We start from the raw sequence: 25,993 nt of genomic DNA on the forward strand, positions 1-25,993 counted from the left end.
GGGTTTAAATGGAAGTGCTGCAAGACAAGTGTGTGAGAAAGGAATTGACAGCCACTTGCCTCCTTATGAGTGTGCGTCTCTGGATCCATTCCAGCTTCTACTTTAATAGTTGGAAGCTCAGCATTGCTCTTCTTCGACTTCTTATGTGGCTTTAATCATCTAAATTAAGTAAAGCATTCACTCTCCTTGGGGGGAAAGAAAGCAACCTCACTTTTTTTTTTTTTTACTTTCTCCCCCTGCAAGCACATGCAGCTCAAGACGCTTGATTTAATTATACACTCCTTCCATGTGACGGCTGATCTTCATTTCCCTCTTCACATGCTCATTTGATATGCTTGTGTCTTTTTCAAATTGTTGCTCATTAAAATGGTGAATTGTTTTCCAGGGTGCGCTGGCAAGCATGCTGTGAAATCTCTGCAAAGACGTACATTGAAAAGATCAATGTCTGCCTCTCTAAGGTCATGTTCACACTGCAGGTCAATTCCGATTTTCTCATATGTGACCTGTATCTGGCTTTTTCATGTCAGTGTGAACAGCACAACTCAGATTTTTTCAGACACGACTCAGGCCTCATTCGTATGTGGATATAAATTCAATATGTATGCAATGCAACTTAGTATGAACGGTCATCGAAACAAATGTAAGGCTGTGCTTACTGAGACTTTGACAAAGGCACTCACCGATGTAGGCAAAAGCTCTTAAAAAAAATATTTTTGAAAAGTGTCAGTTAAGCGGCTGACGGTTCCTGCAGCACACACGCTCCTTGGAACAGACTTCGCAGCAAGTTCTCCACAAACTGCCATAGCCATAATTCTTGCCCTCTTTCTTCTTAATCTGCTGCGCAGGATCATTTGGTTAAGTAAATATTGACTCCCGTTGCACAAAATTCTTGAAATTGCCACAAATGCACCGAGGAGCTCATACACTGCTGTAATCTTTGCTTCCGTAAACACACGGAAATGCGTGCGACGTCGTGCTTTTGCGCATGCATGTCACTTCCTGCACGCTTTGTGTTCACATTGACAAGTCAGGTTTTTTTGGTAATATGAACCACCACATAAGAAGAGCTTTGCCTACATCTGTGAGTAGCTTTATCAAAGTCTTGGTAAGCACGCCATTACACGTCAATCGATGACATATAGGCTACATGTGACCTGACCGTTCATACTGCAGTCGCATCGTATACATATGGGATTTATATCCACATACGAATGAGGCCTGAGTCGCATTTGAAAGAATCGGAATTGTGCTGTTCACACTGACATGAAAAAAATCAGATACAAGTCACAAAATCAGAATTGACCTGCAGTGTGAACATTTCTGCCATCTTTATTTTTGCATTGCACGATTCTTTCCGCAGCTCATTTTCACTTGTTGCTAGGCAGAATCCGTGACCTTATAACACAAATTGGCATTAGTTGGCAGTCACAATACTGTCACCTGGGTAGCTTGGGGCAACTTGAAAGGAGAGGGTGAGTCGGCAGGAACTAAGGAAATTACTCTAAAAACTGGACTATATTGGACTTAGAAAAAAAAATACAGGTGTGCCTCAACACATGTGACCATGCTATCTATCTTTTGAGGCATAAACCCAAGAACAATTCATCAAGATCTGTTAGATCTGGTGTGACATGCTTGCACAGTCACGTGTTGCCCGGCAGAAACTGTGTCCTAGGCAGCTTGGGCCATAGGACTCTGTTGCCCACACAGCAGAGAAAGGACGGGAAGAGTCGGCAGGAGCTAGGAAATTACCCCAAAAACCGAACCATAATTTTGTTAGTTATATTATCTTCCTATGAGGCATAAACCCAAGAACAATTCCCTGCAGTGTCTTTAGTGCCTGTTTAATACAATTTCACACCATTGTACTGACCTGTGCTGTCCTGCTATGACCCGTGTTATCCATCCACACTTTTTTTCTCCCTCTCACAAGGCGACCCGCAGAGGCGTCACTAATGTGACGCAATGCATTGTTCATCACTGAAAACTCCTCTTATCTTTCATTCCACTAGTGCCCGCAATGGCAAGATGCGCATGCTGAGCTTCAAGATGGGTCTGGTGAGCTTGTGCCACGTTGACGTCCAGGAGAAATACAAGTGTAAGCACAACAAGCCCACTGATTACACCACTATTACTGCTATAGACTAGCTCTAATGGAGGAAATGGCTCTGCTGATATAATGGGGAGAAGCTATTCTCCACACCGGATGTCATAAAAGGATTGCTCGCCACCAAAGAGTCCATCATGTGCACTCTGCCTGTCATGTCTTTCGTTTCGTTGTATACAGTATGCGCCTTTCCACTTCGGAACTTTGGTGTCCACTGTGATAAGTTTTTTTATTTTCATTTATTTAACATATATTCATTAATGTTTTTTTCAATTTATTTATTTTGTTTTTTTTTTTTTTTAACATTCCCCCCACTTCTGATTAGAATAAACTGCTATGTTTATTATTAGGGCCCGCGCACCAGCGCTAGCGGTGCGCGGGCCCTTTTGAGACTTTTTTTTTTGTTGTTTATTTTTAATTTGACTTTTCTCCCATGCATGAAAACTCACCAAAATTTGCAAGCGTGTCAGGTCTGGCAAAAAAATATATATATCAGGGTCCCAAACACAAACTCTCAAAATTCACTCAGTAGAACCCCCTTCAGCACACATGGTGGGAGAGTCATGGCGGCAAAGTTTTTGCCTTCATCATTGACCATCAAAGTGTCAGAATTTCACGTGTGTTTGAAAACAAATAAGAATCCATGCCTGAACAATATGGTGCAGCTCCCAAATGACACCACCCCAAATTGACTGGCTATAAATTTCCATCCGTTCTTTTTCCATGCCGCATATCCTCAGTCGAGTTGGGTATGCTGGAACCTATCCCAGCTGACTTTGGGCGAGAGGCGGGCTACACCCTGGACTCGTCGTCCCTTTTAAATAAAAAAAAAAAAAATAGAAAAACATTCGGACCTCCGCCAAGAGCCATAGATCCCCCCCATATTGTGATTTACACCATAAATATTGTTCCTACAATTATTCTATCTACATACTTAGATTCCTTGAGCATGAAAACATACCATTAGCAATTGGATTCATAATGATATCAATATTAGTTCAGTAGTTATTCAGACAAATTGCATTTTCTGAATGGCGGTTTTCTTCTGGATCTAGCTCCATAGCTTGTGAAGATATAATAAATCCGTAGGCACTCCAGATTCCACAGTGTCTTGGCTATACTGTGTATAATGGTGTTTGTTGCATGCTAATAGCTTCATTTTTTGTTGTCTTCCTATTATGAAATCCAAAGGTCCCCTATTTTTTCATATTCTGGATCATAGTATCCGGAATTTTTCATTATCTGGATCAGTTTTTGATATTTTGTCGCAATGTTAAAGAATCCTTTAGGAAATTCCTGGATCCAAACAGTGATGTCCCATTTCCAACAATTCCTGAAAATTTCATCCAAATCCATTCAGAAGTTTTCAAGTTATTTTGAACACACACAAACAAACAAACAGATAAACGCGGGCAAAAACATAACCTCCTTGGCGGATGTAATTATTCCCCAGCACCCGTTTCACAGATCTTAATGAAATTTGGTGGCGACATCGCTCATGACAGGATGCACAAAAAAGTATCAAGATCCCATGTTCAATAACAAACAGCAACTTGGCCATTTTGTTTTGAAGCGGCCATTTTAGGGCGAAAATCAAGGGTTGCATTTTGACTAACTAGATCTAGGGACTGGGCAAATGGGGCCACATGAAAATGGATACAGATACAGATACTAGACATATGGCCGATGGTATATTGCGAACCAAGTTAACGTACAACATAGAACATAGAGACTTGCCAAGCAACACGAAACTCAAATAACTCGACCACACATGATCAGACTTCTACAATAATTGCTGTGTAATGTGACATAATATATCAATAAGCGTTTGTCAACCTTCCTGATTTTTTTTTTTTTGCAAGTTTGTCACACTTAAATGGTTGAGATCATCAAACAAATTGAAATATTTGTGAATGACAACACACCCTGAACACAAAATGCAGTTTTTAAATGAAACTTTTGGTTATTATTATGTGGTTATGGTCACCAGCCAATCACAGGGCACATATAGACAATCATTCACACTCACATTCATACCTATGGATACCTATGCCCAGAGAAAACCCATGCACGGGGAGAACAAACTCCACACAGAGATTCCCAATGGAGATTCGAATCCAGATCTTCCCGATCTCCTGACTGTGTGGCCAACATGCTAACCACTAGGCCACCGTTCCGGCTTGTTAAAACAGAACTGAGATTGAGATCTATCAGTCTGGAAAAGGTTATAAAGCCATTTCCAAAGCTTTGTGACTCCAGAGAACCACAGTGAGAGCCATTATCCACAAATGGCGAAAATATGGAGCGGTGGTGAACCTTCCCAGGAGTGGCCGGCCAACCAAAATTACCCCAAGAGTGCAGCAACTACTCATCCAAGCGGTCACAAACTTGGTCTTTTCAACAGCCAAAGAACCGCAGGCCTCACTTGCCTCAGTTAAGGTCAGTGTTCATGACTCCACCATAAGAAAGACAGTTCCAAGACAAAAACCACTGCTAAACAAAAAGAACATTAAGGCTCCTCTCAATTTTGCCAGAAAACATCTTGATGATCCCCAAGACCTTTGGGAAAATTACTCTGTGGTCTGACGAGACAAAAGTTAAACGTTTTGGAACTTGTGTGTTCCATTACATCTGGCATAAAAGTAACGCCACATTTCAGAAAAAGAACATCATACCAACAGTAAAATATGGTGGTGGTAGTGTGATGGTCTGTGGCTGTTTTGCAGCTTCAGGACCTGGAAGAGTTGCTGTGATAAATGGAACCATGAATTCTGCTGTCTACCAAAAAATCCTGAAGGAGAATGTCCGGCCGCCTGGTCGTGACCTCAAGCTGAAATCAACCACACCAGCAAGTTCTCCTCTGAATGGCTGAGGAAAAACAAAATGAAGACTTTGGAGTGGCCTAGTCAAAGTCCTGACCTGAATCCTATTGAGATGCTTTGGTATGGCCTTAAAAAGGCGGTTCATGCTCAAAAATCCTCCAATGTGGCTGAATTACAACATTCTGCAATGATGAGTGGGCCACAATTCCTCCACAGCGCTGTAAGAGACTCATTGCAAGTTATCGCAAACGCTTGATTGCAATTGTTGCTGCTCAGGGTGGCCCAACCAGTTGTTAGGTTTAGGGGGCAATCACGTTTTCACACAGGGTAGGTTTGGATGTTTTTCTCTTAAAAAGTTTAATTTAAGAAATACATTTTGTGTTCAGCTGTGGGTCTTTGACTAATATTTAAATGTTTGATGATCTGAAACATTTCAGTGTGACAAACAAAATAAGAAATCAGGAAGGGTGCAAACACTTTTGCACGCACCCTGTAGAGACCCAGGTGACACTTATCAATTAGTAACAGTGCCTCCTTGTGGTGACAGGGAGTGACAACTAACACATGCTTGATAGAAAACCCCACTCCTGAGTTAATGTATTGAATCACTACATTCATACACGACATATTAAACAGATTGATGATATGAAGCATGATGGTGGGTTGAGCCAGGCGGCAAAGACTACTCCTCGCCAAACAGACATAACTTCATATCAGATCGCCTTCAAGCCTCAAACAAGGATTAAGGGTTGGAGTCTGCTCATGACCACATTTTGACATTGACTACATTTGCGCCACCAACTGGTGGAAATGTTTAACTGCTGTAACTACCTTCTACGTGGTCCAATCTTTCCAAAAATGGTGGGTTGGGGAATCAGACAGGACATGACCACGTGGCCACATTGGCAGCAAACAGACACGCCTCCTGGTCGAAAATTATAACTGTCATAACTCCCTTTCCACGTGGTCAGATTGACCCGAAGTTTTTCATGGTGGTTAGGTCGCCCTCCAGTCCGTGACTGTGTGTACACGACTCAGATGGCGCCCCCTGCTGGATAAATGTTAAAATTTTGCTTGAGACGTCCTGATTTCTTTCAAACTAGTTAAATCAATCGCATTTATCAGGGTACATTAAACAGATTGATAAAATGAAGCATGTTTCATCACACGTTTCTGCTTGAGACTCCCCGATTTCTTTTGAACTCAGGATGGGTCCTCGCCTACCTAAGTTGCGTGGGGGTGCAAGGGTTTGTTCAACGCAAGGTTTGTTTGTAACTGTTTAGGAAATGGTTTCAAATTACAATGTTATGATGGTGTGTAATATATTGATCTTAATTAAAACGGCAGTTACTAAATTGTGGGAAATTGAGGTCCTGTCCAGTATTGTGTAGATTTGTTTCAATTACAAATATAGCGACGGCCAGAATTTGGTGCACCCAGTAGTTGATTCATGCCCGGGACAACATTTACAAAGATTATTCACATTTGGAAGCACAGTCTGTCAGCAAAACGAGGGCTACTACTGTTTAAAACATCCTCCGAGGCGCCTCAACCACTCGCCGGCCTAAACAGTTGGTCATCTCTGTGACTGATCCTGCTGCTCGCCAAACTCCAGATGTCACTTTTTAATACACATCCATGTTAACCTTTGCCCGGGACCGCCTTAAACACAGATGGCAGATTTAAACTCCCATCATAATTCATATTAGGTGAAGTGGTCCATTCACATGGTGACAACGCAATGCTAAATTGCATTTAACATATCTAATTTGCTTTGCTCTCACTGACCGCTTATTTTGAAACATGTTGCATTTTAGGCTTATTCCTCCTGGACTACAAACTTTTGGAGAAACGTTCAGCAGTAGAAATTTCAGCAATAGAAAATGACAAGTAGTCCATTATAATTCTGCACCACCACCACAAAAATAAGATTATGAAGTCAGCAGTGTTGTCAAACACCTACAATAAAATAATCCTTATGGAGGATTTATTGCAGCACTGCATAGTCTACATCATAAAATTGTCTTAAATACTGCAAGTGCATCTCTTAGAGATGTCTGCCTCATAAAAAGTTCTTGAACATATGCAGGTTTTAAAGCGTAATGTTTGTGTAGGGTTGAATAAGTACACTAGATGCTTATGTCAGGATTTTGTGACAATGTTGCAGGATTGCATATGAAACAAACTGTACACTTTGTATAAACACTTTGAAATATACCAATTTTTTTTTCAGGACAAAATTTGATGATTGTAGCATGAAAATGATGTACTAGCATGAAAATGAGCCATAGGTAGGTTGATATAGTCCTCTTCTATGTTCTGGTGGTGGCAGACTTATTCCGTCAGGTGTCCGGCACAGGAGGTATGACAGACCAGCGCCAGCTCAGCCTGCTGCTCCATGAGGCCATCCAAATCCCCCGCCAGTTGGGTGAAGTTGCCGCTTTTGGTGGCAGCAACGTGGATCCCAGCGTCCGCAGCTGCTTCCGTATGGTGAGATTATGTATCAAATTGAGCTTTCGTCAATCCGTGATTAAAACTGCAATGTATGAAAATTGAAGCAATTTTTTTGCATAGGAAATAATGGATGTCCAATTAATGCATAGCAGACACACAGAACAAGAGTAATTATAGTTTTACATGAAGAAAACAATGTGAAATGACAAATGAAATGGATAAATGAACATTTAACAACTACACTTTTACCTTTATAGAAGACTTGTTGGTGAGCATGGCGATGAGTGGCTGGAAGGGGGCAGGGGCCAGGGGACAGGAGACAGAAGAGCCACGTGGCCGCTGTTTCACTCTCGTCAGTTACAACTTTCAAGACTTTTAGAGCTGCACTTGCACACTTGAACTTTATTGTAAACTTCAGCAGCAGTACAATCATCGTTACACACACTAGCCCAACTCACTTTATGTGTCTCCCTCAAAACGGTCCCCCTGTAACCTGTTTTAAATAAGAACCTTTACATACAATCCTATTCTAACAAACACTACCTTCATACTTTGCTACGAGTCCTTTCTTGAATTGCATAGTTTTTCTCACCTTCTTATCCAAGTTCTGGCACTTGCAACTTTGACAGTCTTAGTAAAAAAAAAGTAAAAAAAAAAAAAAAGCACACAGAACACTCAGAAATACGGAGTGCATTTGAACGATTCATCAGCTCAGAGAAACAGTCTTTCATCGTTGTACAAATAAACCTCACACACACACATAGATTATTAAAAGATCCAATAGTGTCCAATCTCCAAAAGAACCACAATCCATTATTCAGAGACTTAGTCGCCAACACGAGGATGCTTTCTTTTGGCACTGTTTGGCCATACAGTAATCGAGACAGTATATGAAAACCGAGGCGTATCCTACAAAAAACGAGGCGTATGAAACCAAGGTTCCACTATATACAGTATGAACACTACTGAGGATGCGTCCCGTAAATTTCAATTCTTCCCACAACCTCCATCAAGTCTACTGTCCACTAACAGCTATTTGCGTGTGCTCGCACAGGAAATCTACATCTCATCTTGTGTTGTTTGGAACCTGACTATCTGGATCTGTCCAGTGACTGCTGAGAAAGATCGCTGACGAAAGGGAAAGACCTTGTGACAGCATGGAGAGACAGCTGGCAGGAGGGAATAGACCCCACCGGGACAGTCTTGGGTTAGCTGCCCATACTGTAGTCTTTCATGCTTTGCAGCATGTCAGAGACACCCCTCATTAGCTACCAAGAAGCAAACAAAGAGAACACCCCCAGAGTCTGCGAGAGCAGGGGCGGAAGAAGACTCATCGGCTGACAAAATGGTAGCGACTGGACCGGAAACGACTACGAGTAAAGACAGCACAACGCAAGTGAACACCACAGCAACCAACACAAGCCCTGCCACAGCAGCGGACCACAAGCTGCGGATATGTAGCTGCGGATGGAGGAAAATAACATCTTTCCGGGGGGTCTAAGGATTCACCAGGGAAGGAAAAGGTGCTTGACGGAAGAGAGACAGGGGCCTCGCATTGACTACTTCCTGAGGAAGGAGTCAAATCAGTCAAATGAAGCTTACCAACTGGACGAAAACCATAGCTTGGAAGGCATCAGCACCCCCGTCATGGAAGAGGTAAGTTCAAGCACAGACCTAGCGGTGAAACAAACATCAGCAGAGGAACCCACCCAAACTCCCCGACCTGCAGTTGAGCGGAGCCTCCCAAGCTACAGACTGCGAGTGAAGTGGCCCGGTGCTGCGGAGAAAAAGCTGTGGGAAACAGTGAATAATGACCTGTCTCTGACCCTCCATCAACTACGAGGCACCGTGGAGAGGAAGTTGGAGAAGATGGGAAACATCTATCAATATGGAGCAGAACGCTTTGGGGTCCTACAGTCGACAGGTGCTAAACAGACTCCCACTCCACTAGTCTCCAGAAGACAACAGAAAATCAAATGCCTTTTTCAAGAAAGGAGACAGGTCAGAAGGCTTTGGAAGAAGGCCTCGGAAGTGGAAAAGGAGGGCATAAGCACCCTCCAAGCTGACATTAAGACACGTCCGGCATCCCTCCGTAGAGCAGAGAATTCACGGAAACGAAGGAGGAATAAAGAACAAACAAGAACTCGGTTCTATAAAGATCCCTTCAAGTTCCTGAAGACTCTTTTCACCAAGGAGTACAGTGGAGTTTTAAAAACAACAAAGAATGACCTGGAGGAGCACCTGAGCTCAACGCACTCTGATCCAAAGCGCTACGAATGCATGACCATCCCTCCAGACATGCCACCAATCGACCCCCCAGAGCATCAATTTGAGATCGGTCCTCCAACGTGGACAGAAGTGGAGAAGATCGTCCACCGTGCGCGAACAGCATCAGCTCTTGGGCCAAACGGTGTCCCACACAAAGTATACAAGAACGCACGAGATGTCTGCAGTTTTCTCTGGAGCCTCATGAGGACGATATGGAAGAAGAGGACCATACCATACAAAGCGTGGCGTAGGGCAGGCGGGATCCTTATCCCAAAGGAGAAGGACGCATCAAACATCAGCCAGTTCCGCCCGATTGCCTTGCTTAATGTGGAGGGCAAGATATTCTTCGGCGTCATTGCACAACGGATGGTCCAGTACCTGCACAGAAATGGGTACGTGGACACATCTGTGCAAAAGGCAGAAATATCGGGCTTCTCTGGGTGCCTAGAACATGCCAGCATGATCTGGCACCAGATCCAAATGGCAAAGTTGGAGAAGAGGGATCTCCACACGATCTTCCTGGATCTTGCAAATGCCTTTTGCTCCGTGCCCCATGAACTCCTCTGGACTTCCTTCGAGTTCTTTAACATCCCGGACACCATCACAACCCTAATCAAAGCCTACTTTCAGGACTTGCAATTTTGCTTCACTACGCCTGAATTTACCACCTCTTGGCAGTGCCTTGAGTAGGCATCATGGCCGGATGCACAGTCTCTCCCTTGGCTTTCACCTTGGCGATGGAGGTCATCATCCAAGCCTCAAAGTGGGTTGTCGAAAGACAAAGACTCGACTCTGGCCGGCGCCTCCCTCCCCTCAGAGCCTACATGGATGACATCACCACCCTGACTACCACCGTCCCATGCACCAGGAGGTTACTCAGAAAACTTGAGAACATCAGCTGGGCCCGCATGAAGATCAAACCATCTAAGTCACGCAGCACCTCAGTGGTGAAGGGAGCGCTTACTGACTTGCAGTTCTTCATCGGTGATGACCCAATCCCCACCATATCTGAGCAGCCAGTTAAAAGCCTTGGAAGGCTCTATGATGCTAGCCTGAAAGACAAAGACCATGTGAAGCAACTGCGTAATGACATCAAAGCAGGCCTACAGGCAATTGACAAAACCCAACTACCTGGGAAGCTAAAGGCCTGTTGTTTCCAGTTTGGTCTGCTACCCTGGGTGTTGTGGCCCCTGGCAGTCTATGAGGTGCCCATCTCAACAGTAGAGAAGCAAGAGATGCATGTCACTGTCAACATCAAGAAGTGGATTGGGGTCCCGCGTGGCTCACCACCATAGGCCTCTATGGAGACAGTGTGCTCAGACTACCCCTCACGAGCCTTACAGAGGAGTTCAAGTGTGCCAAAACACGCCTGCAGATGACCTTGAACAAATCCAAAGACCCAGTGATCACAGAAAACGCACCGACTTTGGCTACTGAGCGCAAGTGGAGACTCGCAAGAGCAATGGAGGAGGCAACGGCAGCTCTTAGACATGCTGATATCGTAGGGAGCGTTCAGCAAGGAAGGGGAGGCCTTGGCCTAACAACTAGCCACCCAGCCTGGAGGAATGCCACTGCTCCAGTGCGGAGGAAGATGGTGGTGAAGGAAGTGCGACGTCAAGAGGAGATGGCAAGATGGGCCAAGTCAGTCGCCCTTGGCAAACAGGCACTGTGGACACGGTGGGAGAGTGTTGAAAGGAGGAGGTTGAGCTGGAAGGATGTGTGGGCCATGGAAGCAAGGGGCCTGAGCTTTGCCATCAGGGCCACATATGATGTCCAACACCAACTAATCGCCACCAGTGGTTTGGGGAAGATCCCGGGTGCGTCCTGTGCTCCACGCCAGCCTCCCTCTGGCATATACTCACGGGGTGTAAAACCAGCCTTGCTCAAGGACGATACACTTGGCGCCATAACCAAGTCCTAAAGAGCCTTGCTGCTACACTGGAGGAAAAATGAGCCAGTACCAACGCCCTAGTACTGCCAACATCTAACACTCCAACAACACCATGGGCAACGGCCTTTGTCCGTGAAGGGGCTACAGCTACCAGAAACAACTCAACTCCATCAGAGAGAAGCCAGCTGTCCCTTCCTGTGACTGGAAGATGCTAGCAGACATTGGCAAACAGCTGGTGTTCCCCTCAGAGATTGCCACCACCACCTTGAGGCCTGACCTGGTGCTCTGGTCTCCCTCCATAAAGAAGGTGTACAAAATCGAACTTACCGTACCCTGGGAGGATTCTATGGAGGAGGCTTTTGAGCAGAAGCATCTGCGGTATGCCGACTTAGCCACCGACGCAAGGCATCGTGGCTGGAACACGGAAGTCCGCTCAGTGGAGGTTGGGTGCAGAGGGTTTGTGGGAACATCCACCACAAAACTACTGAGGGACTTGGGACTTAAGGGCAAGAACCAGCGCGCAACAGTCAAAGCTGCATCGGAGGCCGCAGAAAGAAGCAGCCAGTGGCTCTGGCTGAAGAGGAACGACCCCAGTTGGGCCAAGTAGTTTGACAGGAGGTATGCGGTCGGCTTAGGCTTGACTCAGGGAACAGGACACCCCTGCCATGCATAGTCCCATGAGATGTCCAAGGTGATTCTCATGGCTAATTGGACTTGGGACGGAAGCTGAGAACTGATCACCCTACAGCTGGCCGCGTCTGGTGAGGCTGTATAGTGTAAAAGGCCGAAACACCCTATGACCCAGAGGAACACTACTGAGGATGCGTCCCGTAAATTTCAATTTTTCCCACAACCTCCATCAAGTCTACTGTCCACTAACAGTTATTTGCGTGTGCTCGCACAGGAAATCTACATCTCATCTCGTGTTGTTTGGAACCTGAGTGTAACAAATTACTTCTAGGTAGTGTTATGGATACTTTAAAAGCACCCTCTCAGGAAGACATACGTTTTTCTTTAGATTGCTTTTAATGCATATACTGTACATTTGCTGGTGGGTAATGCATTGCTAGGTATACTGTATGAATGAGCATGCAGTATATATGACATTGATATTATGAAGAGAGTGAGATCATGTTCAACGCTGTTTTTATACTGTTAAACTTCGGTTTGACACTGGTTTGTGGCAACTTTACCTTGTGACATTCTGTTTGGGACAGGGCTTAATATTACTTGTACAGCCTTAAAAAGTGTCAGCCGGGGGGATTTATATATGGTGGCCTTTTAATACACTGATATTCAAAGCACATCCTAATTATGGTTGGCCTATTCTGCTCCATGCTTGTCCTATCAGCTACGGTTGATTAAAATCAATCCCTTTTGACATTTGCTCCATGTCAGAGTATTTAGTCGCAGATTAAATATCACCAAACATGTAAACTGTGTGATGAATTGTAACAGTTTTTCCTTGGAAACAATAGTTGCCAATAGTACTGGTTGTTCACTTATATACAGTATATTGTATGTATTGCTAAAGTCATGAATAGACTGTGAATTAATGAAGGGCGTTATAGCAGTGAATAGTGCAAAAACTGTGGTTCAAGAAAAGAACCTTCAGGAACTCCCTTTTAAAGCACAAGACAACAGGAATCAAGACTGACATTTTTCATCCAGTTAAAATTAGTTCTGTACTTCCTTTCCAGCAGCAGCACTATTGTAGGGAAGGAAATAACATAGAAAGCCTTAACATTTATGTAATAAATTAAAGCTTATTCATTTACTTTACAGCAAAGTAACTCAACAAATTATTTGTCAACAGACATGCTCATAAAAAATAGGTTTCTTGCAGTATGTGTGCATCATTCCAACATGCTCCCTCACCTGGAGGTGTAGTAACGCTACAGGATTTCACTCTTCTGTTTGTTCATATTATATTAATGAAGCCAGGCATAACTTGAAATAATAAGCTTCTGGTGGGAACAATCCATCCATCCATTTTCGATGCCACTTATCCTAATTAGGGTCATGGGGGTCGTGGAGCCTATCCCAGTTGACTTCGGCCGAGAGGCGGGGTACACCCAGGACTGGTCGCCACATGTAGACAAACAATCATTGACGCTCACTTTCATACCTATGGACAATTCCAAGTCGACAATTAACTTAACATGCATGTTTTTGGAATGTAGGAGGAATCCGGAGTACCTGGAGAACATGCAAACTCCACACAGTTTGACTGTGTGGTCAACATGCTAACCACTTGGCCACAGTGCGGCACTGGTGGCAACAAGTGGAATGTAAAATGAAATGAGTAAATGTTAGATTGAAATAGTAACTGATCACCTCATGAACCCACCCTGGGACAGTCAATTACAGTAATCCCAATTGTTTATTTCGGTGAGTCGATTCCAGACTTGACCATGATAAGTAAATTTCTGCTAAGTATTGAGTTCTAATTTACAGTATGAATGGAACATTTTTGTGGTTAAAGTGTGTGTTGTTGTTGTAAACATGTTCCGGTGTTGAAAAGTAAGTGACGTTGAGAGTTCAGATTTGAGTTTTAGCCTGGCATGGCTTACAGCCGCAACAGTAGCTCGTGTTTGGAATTATTGTGCCTGTTAAGTTCTTTTGGGTATAAGACAGCCTGCACTTGAAAAGGCTGAGAAGACTGTAGAGGACACTATCAACTCCAGGACATTTTCTGAGTTTATTTCACACCTCAACTATTTACAGGAGTTTGCGGGTTAGGTTGATAATCAAAGAAGAATAGCATCAAACTTCTACTCAGACTAAACAGTTCTATCTTAGAAGCAACAATAATTGTTACATATCAGTGGTCTCTCCGGTCTTCTCTTGTTACTATTAACATTTGAGTAGTAGTGTCTTTCAATTAGTGTCAATCTACTAAATTGCCATTTATTTGCTCTGCAATCACCTATGTCACATAGGTATCAAGCAAGTCAATTTTGCATCACATTTGTATCAGAGATTTGAAAGACATGCGTTTTTTAGCATCATCCTCTTGTGAATATGCTAGCTACAGTATGTTGAAATATCCTTGAATAGCTTCTAAACAGTTTGAATAGCTCTCTTCTGATTTAGTGGTGTTAAATTGTCTTTTGACTTAACAACTCCTACAATCAATTGGCTTGTTTTCCATTTAATGTGCAGGACAGTTCCTTGGATTTTATCACTGCCGTTGAAGAATGTGATTTCATTTGGTCTTTCTTGCCATTCTTGTCTGGAGTTTGACTTGTGCAAGGTGCATGTATTCCTCAGTTTCTTTCCTCAAAGCTTTGTTATCTTGGTTTGGGAGAACAAAGATTTGAGCTTTGGTGTACCCTTTCCTCCCACTCCCACCTAATCGGGCCCAAGGTCTAAGGAAAAAGTATCCCAACCATGCTATTTAATCTCTTGAATGGGTTTGTCGAGTTCCGCTTTACTGTTGGGAGAGGTTGGAGAGTCAAGCTATCAGATACCTCAAGAACCTTGTTTTCTTGAACTAATTCTTGAAGTTCCTCTTGACCATTGGGAGAAGTTGGGTGAATCAAGCTACAGTATCAGATACTTCAAGACCCTTGTGTTCTTTGAGAGATTGTCAGAATGGTTTTGTCAAGTCTTTCTTGACCTTTTGGGGAGATAAAGATAACACATACTTCAAGAACCTTGTTTTTTTTAACAAGTTCTTGAGAGGTCATCAGAATGGTTTTGTCAAGTTTTTCTTGAGAGTTTGTCAGCATGGTAGCCACATGGTTGTCTTCCTGAAGAACTTTGTATTATGGAAATACTGCTTGAAGTAGTTCCTCTTCCATGTGAGAAGAGCAATGTAGCCAATTGGTCTGTCTTTAGTGTTGACATTATTGATGCCATTTTCACCTACAGTTGTGCTCATAAGTATTCATACCCCTGGCATTTTTTTGGTATTTCTTGTATATTTCTTTTCAGATTGCATTTATTCTGCAAAAAATAACATAAAAGGGTTGCACCAGGCTTTCACAAATACAGCATATGTATTTCTGGGGAATTTCATTCTTATTTGTGCTTTATTTCACAAATTTACAAAAAACGTCATGTTCATAAGTATTCATACCCCCTGCTACAACATGACTTAATAATCAATGGCAAAGCCTTTATTTGCAATTACAGATTCGAGACATCTCCTGTAGTTAACTACTAGGTTCTGGCATGTTTCCACAGGAATTTTGGCCCACTCCTCCTTCGAAATTCTCTCCAGGTCCTTCAAATTGGTGGGTTTTCTTGCCATGACCTTCACCTTTAGTTCCCTCCAAAGATTTTTGATGGGGTTGAGGTCCGGACTTTGACTTGGCCACTCCAAAACATTCACTTTGTTTTCCTTAAACCATTTCTTGACTATTTTGGTGGTATGTTTTGGGTGGTTATCTTGTTGGAAGATCCAATGTTGACCGAGACCAAGTTTCACAGCAGACTGTCTGATGTTCTCCTGGAGTATCTTGATATACTGTTCCTTCTTCATGATGCCGTCAACCTTAACGAGGTTCCCGGTCCCACTCGCTGAGAAGCAGCCCCACAGCATGATGCTTCCGCCTCCATGCTTAACAGTTGGCACTGTGTTCTTTGGTTTGAAAGCTTCACCCTTCTTTCGCCACGTCTCTGTGTCCGAAGAGCTCCATCTTCATCTCGTCCGACCATAAAATCGACAACCAAAATGCCTCCTCTTCATCCAAGTGACGTTTTGCGAAGTCCAGACGCGATCTTGTATGGTTGGGTTTGAGGAGTGGAGTCTTTCATGGTCGGCGTCCATTGAGTCCTGCCCTATTCAATGTCCTCTGGAGTGTCTGTCTTGAGATACTGGCCCCTTTGTCACTGAGGCCCTGTAACATCTCCTTGGTGGTGATACGAGGGTTGCTGGCGGCCGCCCGTGCCAATTTTCTTGCATGCCTGGCTGAGACTTCGGGTTTCTTTCCAGGTCTCTTCAGGTTCTTCACTGTGTGGAACACCTTGAACTTCTTAATGATGCTCTGCACTGTGGCTGGATGGACCTGAAAACGCTTAGATATATCTTTATAACCCAAACCATCTGTGTGTGCATCCACAATGCGCGACCTTAGGTCCTCACTCAGTTCTTTCTGCTTGGCCATGTTGGAAATTCTAGCATTGACTATGAACTGACAGTGACTTCACCAATCCCCTCAATTTATAGGCCCCAGGAATTTTCTGGAAACCAACATGGCTTGGATTTGTTGCATAACAATGCAGGGACTAATGTGACAAAGCTAGGGGGCACCAAAATTAGTGAACCATGAAAAACACCTGTCCTTGTACTTCAGGAGGACAACGGTATGAATACTTATGAACATGACATTTTTTGTAAATTTGTGAAATAAAGCACAAATAAGAATGAAATTCCCCAAAAATTCATATGCTGTAATTGTGAAAGCCTGGTGCAACCCTTTTATGTCATTTTTTGCAGAATAAATGCAATCTGAAAAGAAATATACAAGAAATACCAAAAAAATGCCAGGGGTATGAATACTTATGAGCACAACTGTATCTTTGAAGTATCATCCATCATGCTCCATGAAACACCTTCGAGTACCAATAGCTTTCTGGCTTCCTCTACCCCTTCAGGTGACAAATTTGACAAGAGTTTAATCTCTTCACTGGTCAGATTGCTGGCTCTCTCTCCTTCTTTCACTGTCCCTTTCTTGGGCAGAGAAAGAAATGGTGATGTTTGTGTAAATGTTTGCTTTTTCTCAAAAGCGTAGTCTGGTTTAACTGAAGCAGTGTATATTGTGTTGATCAGTTCGTTCAAGAATGCTTTCTTGAGCTTTTAGAAATGTCCAACTGTAGTAGTCTCTTGCCACTGAAGATGGGTACTAGACAGATTGTGTGTGGTGGTGGTTGCACTAAACTCTGATCTGTTAAAAATGTCCATCTGTAGTAGTCCCTACCACTGACGATGGATGGACGAGATGCTTTAATTTTTACAGACTGGACTGGGACTGGCGGAGGTTGCACTGACCTTCTTCTGCAGTTTCCATCATCTGTGGGATGCAAAATCGGGTTGCCTTATGTTCCAGTTCACTTTTAATCTCTGAAATGTGTCAGTATTCTCAAGTAGCTCCAAAAACGAAATCATCTCCCGTTTGAGTTCCCACACACGTTGACATACTTTTCCCAAACTTCACCAGCGGACATTAGAATCGTAAAGTAAGTGCGTGTGATCCGCGCCAGTTTCTTCAAGAAAATTAATAAACTGACGATGGTGAAGTCCCCTCGCTGGAATAAAGTTAACAAGTTTCACAACCGGCTTCACTACGTGGTTAAGCTGCAACACGGATTTACACAGCGCTTCCTGGTGAATTATGCAGTGTTGAAACATGACCTCCTGCTCAGGGTTTCGTCTTTCACCTGACCTGATTTCTCTTGAGCATCCCGACGTTTTTCCCTGTCAGATTTGGCGATCCATCTGTGGTAACGTTGGCAAGCGAGTAGAAGAAGAGCGGTAATTGGAAATGGCTCTCAAGTCACTGCGGCTACGGCGCCACCTGGTGTTGAAATGCTATCATTGCAAGTCAAAATGAAATGATTGCAATCATTCACATCAAACCTTAATTCTGTACAATCTTCGGCGGGCCGGATTAAAAAGAACAACGGGCCGGATGTGGCCCGCGGGCCATAGCTTGCCCATCTCTGTGTCACAGCCCTCTTCAGCTCCTCTTACAACAAATATAAGGCAGTCTTCCATACATCTAGGTGCCTGGGCAAAAATCTGTCTCCATGAATTTTGCATTGATTACTTCCTCTATGTCTTCTTCCAAGCTCGCTTTAAGCGGTATATTTTCTTTTCGATCAGCGGTTTTCAGGAGTGCAGTCGCTAAAGAGTTGAGCTAACTCCCCCCAGAACTTCTTCTTCGTCATCTTATCTGCAAAACCTTTAGCAGTGGCCTACTACTTTTGAAGCCCCTTTAGCCCGGAAAACAGATCCTCCATTTTACTAGATCATAGATTGCCAAGAGTTGGAGCATTAATGAATCTCTTCTCCATCCAACAACTGCACCATGGTTATCAACTGTCAAGTTTTTTGCACATAAGCCAGCCTGCACTTGAAAAGGCCCAGATGATCGTAGAGGATGCTTTATCAACTTTATCAACTCAACTCAACAGTAGATTTTCTTGACCTTATTTCACACCATTTACAGGAGCTTGCGCGTTAGGTTGATAACCTTTGCATCAAAGAGGAATAGCATCCAATTTCTACACAGACTCGAACAGTTGTATCTCAGAAGGAGCAGTAGTTGTTACATACCAGTGGTCTCTCTGGTCAATCATTTGAGTAGTAGTGTCTTTTCATCAATCTAAATCTACCAATTATTTACTCTGTACAACCACCTAGTATCATATAATGCATGTTATAGGTATGTCACATAGGTAACATACAAGTCAATTTTGCATCATATTTGTATCAGGGATTTGAAAGACATGTTTTTTAGCATCATAATCGTCATAAAAAATTGTCATACTCTTTGACGAACGCACAGTCATGTACGGTCATGTGATGCCTATTTTTAACAATATATTCTCAAATTAGCCAAATCCAACAAAACAATGCCTGTTGTGAGATAATTCAAAGCTGCAATAATAGCCTGTTTTTCTGGCGATCAAGTCTGGTGCTTGTGTGTCACGCCGACCATTACAGTAACCAGTGACCAGTGTAGAATTCTGCATATCGTTGGTTCCAGAACCGATTGCGACAAGTGCATTTCCGTGAAGTAGGATTCAATATTAATGAAGGGAATATTTTTGTAGTCAGAGCGTAGAAAACCTGTTTATGATCTTCTAAAAAACGGTTTTAACTTTACTAGAGCCCTGTCGACATGAAATAACACCCCCATAACACCTTTATACGCATATTACCTAATATAGTAGACATGATAAGTGATAAGACATAATAACTCACATGTTAGCATTGGGAAAGTTTCTTCCTGTTGTAGTATCTCGAACATAATGTGGGTCGATCACATGGCATTGACTGATATACAGGGCAGCCAGTCTGACATGCATCTGGCATACATACACTTCCAACTTTCAGTACATCTCTGAGCTCTGCCATGTACAGAAGTACACAGATGACACGGCCATCGTGGGATGTATCAGGAATGGACAGGACGATGAATACAGAAAATTCATCCAGGACTTTGTCAACTGGTGCGACGCAAACCACCTGCACCTCAACACCACCAAGACCAGAGAAATGAAGAAACAGGACACACCCAGAACCTGTTCTAATTAAAGGTGACCGTGTGGAGGTGATTCACACCTACAAATACCTGGAAGTGCGTCTGGATGATAAACTGGACTGGACTGCCAACATGGATGCTCTGAGCAGGAAAGGGCAGAGCCGTCTGTACTTACTCAGAAGGCTGGTGTCCTTCAACGTATGCAAGAAGTTGCAACAGATCCAGTGACCAGGCTATGGTAGCTGTGCGTAGTGACCTTCTGTATACAGCGGTGTGCTGGGGGAGCAACATCAAGAAGGACAGCCTCAAGAAGGACGCCACACGCATGGACAAACTGGTGATGAAGGCAGGCTCTGTCACTGGCACTGAGCTGGACAGCCTGACATCTGTGGCAGAGCAACGGACACTGATGAGGCTCGTTTCCATCACCAGCATCATTCAATGTACAGCATCATCTCCCAACAGAAGAGCAGTTTCAGTGGCAGATTACTATCACTGTCCTGCTCCACCGAAAGACTAAGCAGGTCATTCTTCCCCAGCGCCATGTGGCTTTTCAACACAACAGAGGGGGAGCGATAAAGAACAAGACTGGACTTATCACATTATTATGTATTATTGCACTACAAATTGAAGGGATCTGTTCCATATGTATTTATTTATTTATTATTTATTTATTGTATTTTCTTATTTTTCTTTTCTTATCTTTCCTGTCTTGCCTAGGTTGTTTTATTTTGTGACGAAATTATTACGTTTATTATGGCATTCTTGCAGGGCTACTGAAAATGTGAATTTCTCTTCGAGATTAATAAAGTATCTATTGATTGATCGGTTGGTTGGTCTCTGTCTGTCTGTATCTGTCTGTCTATATTTGTCTGTGTCTATTTGTAAAATAATGGACACTGCTGCACTGCAGCTGGCTTTGTTTACACCACATTGCACAACTCTTACGCGCAGGCTACGGGATCTCTGCAGGGACATAAGAGACGGTCACCTTTTTAACCATGGCAAGCGACCGAGCTAACTTGTTAGCCTTCGATTTATGTAACTTAATGGGTTTGAAACTGAGAGAACAACAAAGTAAGAAGCAAAAAACGTACGACTTCCACACAGAGTGAGAGGAGAACTTTATCACAGAACTTTCGTCTTAACCACTTGTCTTTGCCCCTTTATGTATTTCACACTTGCTAGACAGAGTTCATAGGGCTCAATCATAACTGCACTGGTGGTCATTTATGCTCATTTACTGTATGGAAAGAAAATGAAACTGTTAGAGGAGCCCCCTTTGTCCCAGGAGAGGCTACACTTCTTTAAAGTTCTTTGACTGTGGGATCAGTACACACAAATACACACACACACGTACATGCATTTATGATGCAGTTTTACTTGAGCAGCAGGGGAAGCCCAGAGGGAAATCAACCAGTTAATGCACCTCAGATGCAGACTTAATGAGAATTTAGCACATCGTGGATTTTCATCGCTTAGCAAGTAATTCCTTTATGAGGAGTCTTCACTGTGATCCCATCCCAGAATTCAGGGGTAGGGAATGTGTCAAGTATTTTGGACACACATCAGTATGTGTTAATTTTATATTTGTAATATTCTTGTTCATTTCAGTTTCAGTAACTTTGAGCACATCTTCTGTTCTCATTACACCATGTACCTTCCCTGCTATTTTTAAGTCGGTTACCGTCTTGTCTGTGCAGGCCTCAGGAAAGCCAGCCATCGAGGTGTCGCACTTTTTGGAATGGATGAGCCTGGAGCCCCAGTCCATGGTTTGGCTGCCTGTGCTTCACCGGGTGACTGCGGCAGAGTCCACCAAGCACCAAGCCAAATGTTACATCTGCAAACAGTGTCCCATTAAGGGCTTCAGGCAAGTGTAAACATCACAGTATCTAAATGATGTGTGATGAATATGATTCATCATTAATTCAGAAGCGAATGTGCTTATAATGGAATAATGCGGTTGTCCCTGCAGAAATGGATGAGAAACAAATTTTGGCATCAAACATTTCATTGTGCAGGCTCACATTGTGTTTTATGGCTCTTGGCAGGTATCGCAGTTTGAAGCAGTTCAATGTGGACATCTGTCAGACATGTTTTCTAACCGGACGCACTACCAAAGGGAATAAGCTGCACTACCCCATCATGGAGTACTACACACCAGTAAGACAAATTTTATGTAACTTTGATTTGATCAAATAAATCCTGTTTTTTTTGCACACATTGCAGGCAAATGATACAGACACATTAGAAGTAAACTCTAAGGTAGTTTTAACAGCAGGTTCGGTTTATTTAAAAGGAGAAGCCGTGGCATGATAAGTAATAACATTATTTTTATACATTTGTGCTGGGTGTTAAAGGGTTATGAATTTTAATCATTGGAGGAAAACTCTGACCAGATGATCAGATGTGGTCATTTTCTTGAAGTAATATCACATGGAATTCATTGCATTTGTCTCCAACCTCCTTCTTCCAACTCCTCGACTCTTCCTTCATCCTCACTCCAGACAACTTCAGGAGAGAAGATGAGGGACTTCGCCAAGACTCTGAAGAACAAGTTCAGATCAAAGCAGTACTTCACCAAGCACCCTCAGCGAGGATACCTGCCCGTTCAGTCTGTGCTGGAGGCCGACACGTCAGAGACGTGAGTCTCATATACACACACATATACACACACACACATTCAGTCGCAGGCTCTTACTACATGTATTTAGGGTTGACCGCCTGGCTGAAAGAGAGCACTCAGCTCCAGCATGTTATCCTGTGATCTCTGTGGCTCACACACAATGTTCATGTTAGCCACGAAACCCAAAGGGGGAAAAACAAGGGTGATGAGACCAAAAGCCATGAAGTCATCAGGAAGCCAAGCTGCAGGCTGTCAGTGTGCCCAGTTTAGCGTGTTTATGGGCCTGCACGCTGGCAGCTTGTGAGCGTGATGTAATGTCTCTTTGACCTTATTTCAACTGCAGTAACTGGATCCTTTTACTTAAAGGCTAGTTTAAATAAACTGAGGTGATTTTCAGTAAAAGTATAAAAAAAATTGTTGAATTCCGAGATTAAATCCAATGCTATTGTCACTACATTTTGTGTTTATACAACCTGTAACTTTTACACCGAATAAAATGGGTTGCGGGCATCTGCAGAAGAAATTATTTCATATATGTAACCATTCCATAACTGTTTAATACTACTGAGTTAGTTGTCACGCCTTGGAAAGGTGATGTGGGTGAATCCCAGGATGCAGACACAGGAGAGTTCCAGCAGTGAGAAGGGTTTAATAATAATTAGTCCAAATAAGTGAGACAAACAGCAACTGAAGGCGACGGCACACAAAAAGCAGACAAGGCACCGTGGTTACTCAAGAGGCACGAATAACCTTCGGCTACCTCTACCGTGGGAGCTGGACGGGCTACTGGGGCTGCAGGACGGCAGCTGGAGGGTTCCTGAAAGGAGGTGAGTCCAGAACATGAAAAACACATGCGGTTGCAGTAGCAAACAGAGACAATAATCCAGCACTGGCTAGGAGCAGCTGAGAGGATGATAAAGGGTGCTTAATGATGAACAGCTGCAGGAACCCAGTAGCTCCGCCCAGCTCAGGTGTCTGCTTCTGCACACAAGCACACAGGGCATGAGGAGACAAGACAATATAATAAATAAGCATAAAGCCGATAAACTTAAAAAAGGTAACAAACCTGTCACCGTAGAGTGTGACATTAGTGCCATTTCAATTTAATTACAAAAAATGTAAGATTTGTTGTATTCTGTAACTGAAACAATATTCCAGTAAATACTAATAACTGAAATTAATGTTTAATTTCAGTTATTAGTTATCAGTTATTTCAGTAATAACTGAAATTAATGTTTAATTTCAGTTATTACTATTTACTGGTATTTTTGTAACACTTGACTGCTGCATTGTAATTGTACTATTACTATATTGCATATGAACCTTTAAAATAAATACATAAAAATAACAAAAAGTTTAACACTTTTAATTTCCATTATGACAAAACTGTACACATCATTAATAAATAAAATAAATAAATAAATTGTAAATTTGTATTAATCAAAAAATATATGCTTTAGTAAATAAATAATAATAATTAGAAAAATACTAATACAATCACCATAAAATTATGGTAAAAATTATGGTAAAAATATATGCTTTAGTTACTAAAGCATATATTTTTAGCATAATAAATAGAAGAACATAATTACATAATTTTCCCCCTATTTACTAAAGTTTAGTAAATAAATACATATAATTTGAAATGCTATAGAAAATCAAATATCAAGCACCAAATTGTGCAATTAAGTTTTTTTTATTTTATTCATCCTTCCTGAAAAAATAAACATAAATATACCCAAAACTACCTTTTTGTTATTAAAAAATATATATATCATAAAAATATGCTAAAAGAATATCCTGGGGATGCCTCTTTATCAGAATAACAACAAAATGTACTGTTGTTGCTTGTTCCTTGGCCCACGCATCCACAAAGTTTTATGGTAATTCTATGAGTTCTTTTTGCATAATCCTTCTCACAAACAAGCAGAAGGCAGTAAAGAAAATGTTAATGTGTACAGTATTATTCTTCTGGACTACCGTTGCAATATGTGTGGATTATGGTTCCATTCTGCCAGCCTTTCTGGATTTATGATGTATTAACCAGGGATGCTCCGATCAGAATTTCATGCTGCCGATTCCGATACCAATCACCCATGAGTGAAAGTGTCAATTTTTTTTTTTTTTTAATTTATGAGTGCTATTGGCCTGTTGTGCCGTATAAGAGGGAAATTAGGGCAATTCCAGGGCCCCAGGGGGCCCAAAAAATAGGTAATTATTAAAAAATAAAAAGGGGGACTCCCAGCGTGATTTTTTTTTTTTTTATGGGGCCCAGAATTCCTGGTTGCACCCCAGCGATTGCCTATATGATATGAAAAGGGAGCCATAAACAAAACATACAGTATTTGACTAACTTATTCAAAAGAACATATATAACTCATAAAACTTCCAGAGGATGAGAACCCTTCTTTAAGGAGACTTTGGATTTGAGAGTACATTCTCTGATGGCGTTCTCGCAGGACTTCCAGGTATCATGCAGCAGGGCTCCAAGTGAGAGAGCAGTCGGCAAACCCGTTATCTTCGATCGCTGAGAGGCTGGTCATCTAGTCCGATGAATTAAATCATTTGTTGGGTTACTTGCTTTACACTGCTGACTGTCATGCACGGACCAGCGTCGGCTACATTAGTAGCCGTTTGACTTTTTTGTGGCATGCAAAATTGGGTGCAAAATTTCTATCACTCTCACAAACGGCAGGTAAGTTCTATATGGCAAACATGCTTTCAGTTTGGCACGCCTGTGCAGTATGAAGGTAAGTGGGTGCGGGCCAATCTGTACAGGCTGCATGCTGCAATAGTACGAGCCAAAGGTGATTGGCTTTTGTGATTGGCGTTGAAAGGCATTTATCGGCATATGCCGATCACATACTTTTTCATGGAAATCGGCTGATATTGATCGGTAGCGGATGGGAGCATCCCTAGTATTAATACTATCATTGTTGTTCCCAGGCCTTGTTCATCCCCTAAGCTGCCCCATGCAGACACACACAGCAGGATCGAGCATTATGCTAGCAGGTACGTCTCACACTGTCTCTGTCTGCTCCCTAAATCAAAGCCTCCTCCGCCTTTTCCTGCTCTCTAACACTTCATCCCTGCAATTCTCTGATTGAAGTATTGATCCAGTAGCACAGCACTGGTGCATAGTCTCAGCTTCAGCCTCTTTTTCTGTACAAACACAAGCACAGAAGCTGTGTGTGTTTTTATATGTACAATATGTGTGTGTGGTTGGAGGTCAGCGGGGTCCATCGTGCCCAGTGGCTTGTCGCCTGCTGAGCCCAATGGTCACCTGGGAGGTGTCAGTGTGGATCAGCATCTCTTTGACGGATCATAAACAGGACAGCTGGTATCCCGAAGGCTGGGTCTACAGAGCTAAAACACACATTAATTTATGCAGCGTGTACAGTATGTGTGCTGCAAACTGTGCCATTGTGTATTACTTCCCCAGAGGACGTGGCACACTACTGCTTTAACACCCGCCAAAACCGAGGGACACACAACTGGAAAGCAGGCACAGTTGTCCTCTTTACAGCCCTTTTTTTACTTCTTGCCTGTCCTCACTCTTTGTCTCTTGCTTACATATGTGGGCTTCTCCATCTTTATCTCCTTGTGGCT

At 42.7% G+C, this 25,993-nt stretch overlaps 1 protein-coding gene across 4 annotated transcripts in view; it reads left to right on the forward strand.

Moving 5' to 3' along the window:
* drp2 (dystrophin related protein 2) overlaps positions 1-25,993 on the forward strand; it is a 310,714-nt gene that overhangs the window by 239,745 nt on the left and 44,976 nt on the right. For all 4 annotated transcript variants that reach the window (XM_054791350.1, XM_054791352.1, XM_054791354.1 and 1 more), the window contains 6 exons: positions 2,013-2,098; positions 7,262-7,419; positions 21,462-21,628; positions 21,810-21,921; positions 22,266-22,402; positions 25,331-25,396. In XM_054791350.1, coding sequence (XP_054647325.1) covers positions 2,013-2,098; positions 7,262-7,419; positions 21,462-21,628; positions 21,810-21,921; positions 22,266-22,402; positions 25,331-25,396 — 726 coding nt within the window. The remainder of the gene's footprint in view (positions 1-2,012; positions 2,099-7,261; positions 7,420-21,461; positions 21,629-21,809; positions 21,922-22,265; positions 22,403-25,330; positions 25,397-25,993) is intronic.

The sequence above is a fragment of the Dunckerocampus dactyliophorus genome, chromosome 11, assembly GCF_027744805.1.
Source record: "Dunckerocampus dactyliophorus isolate RoL2022-P2 chromosome 11, RoL_Ddac_1.1, whole genome shotgun sequence".
Classification (NCBI taxonomy): domain Eukaryota; kingdom Metazoa; phylum Chordata; class Actinopteri; order Syngnathiformes; family Syngnathidae; genus Dunckerocampus; species Dunckerocampus dactyliophorus.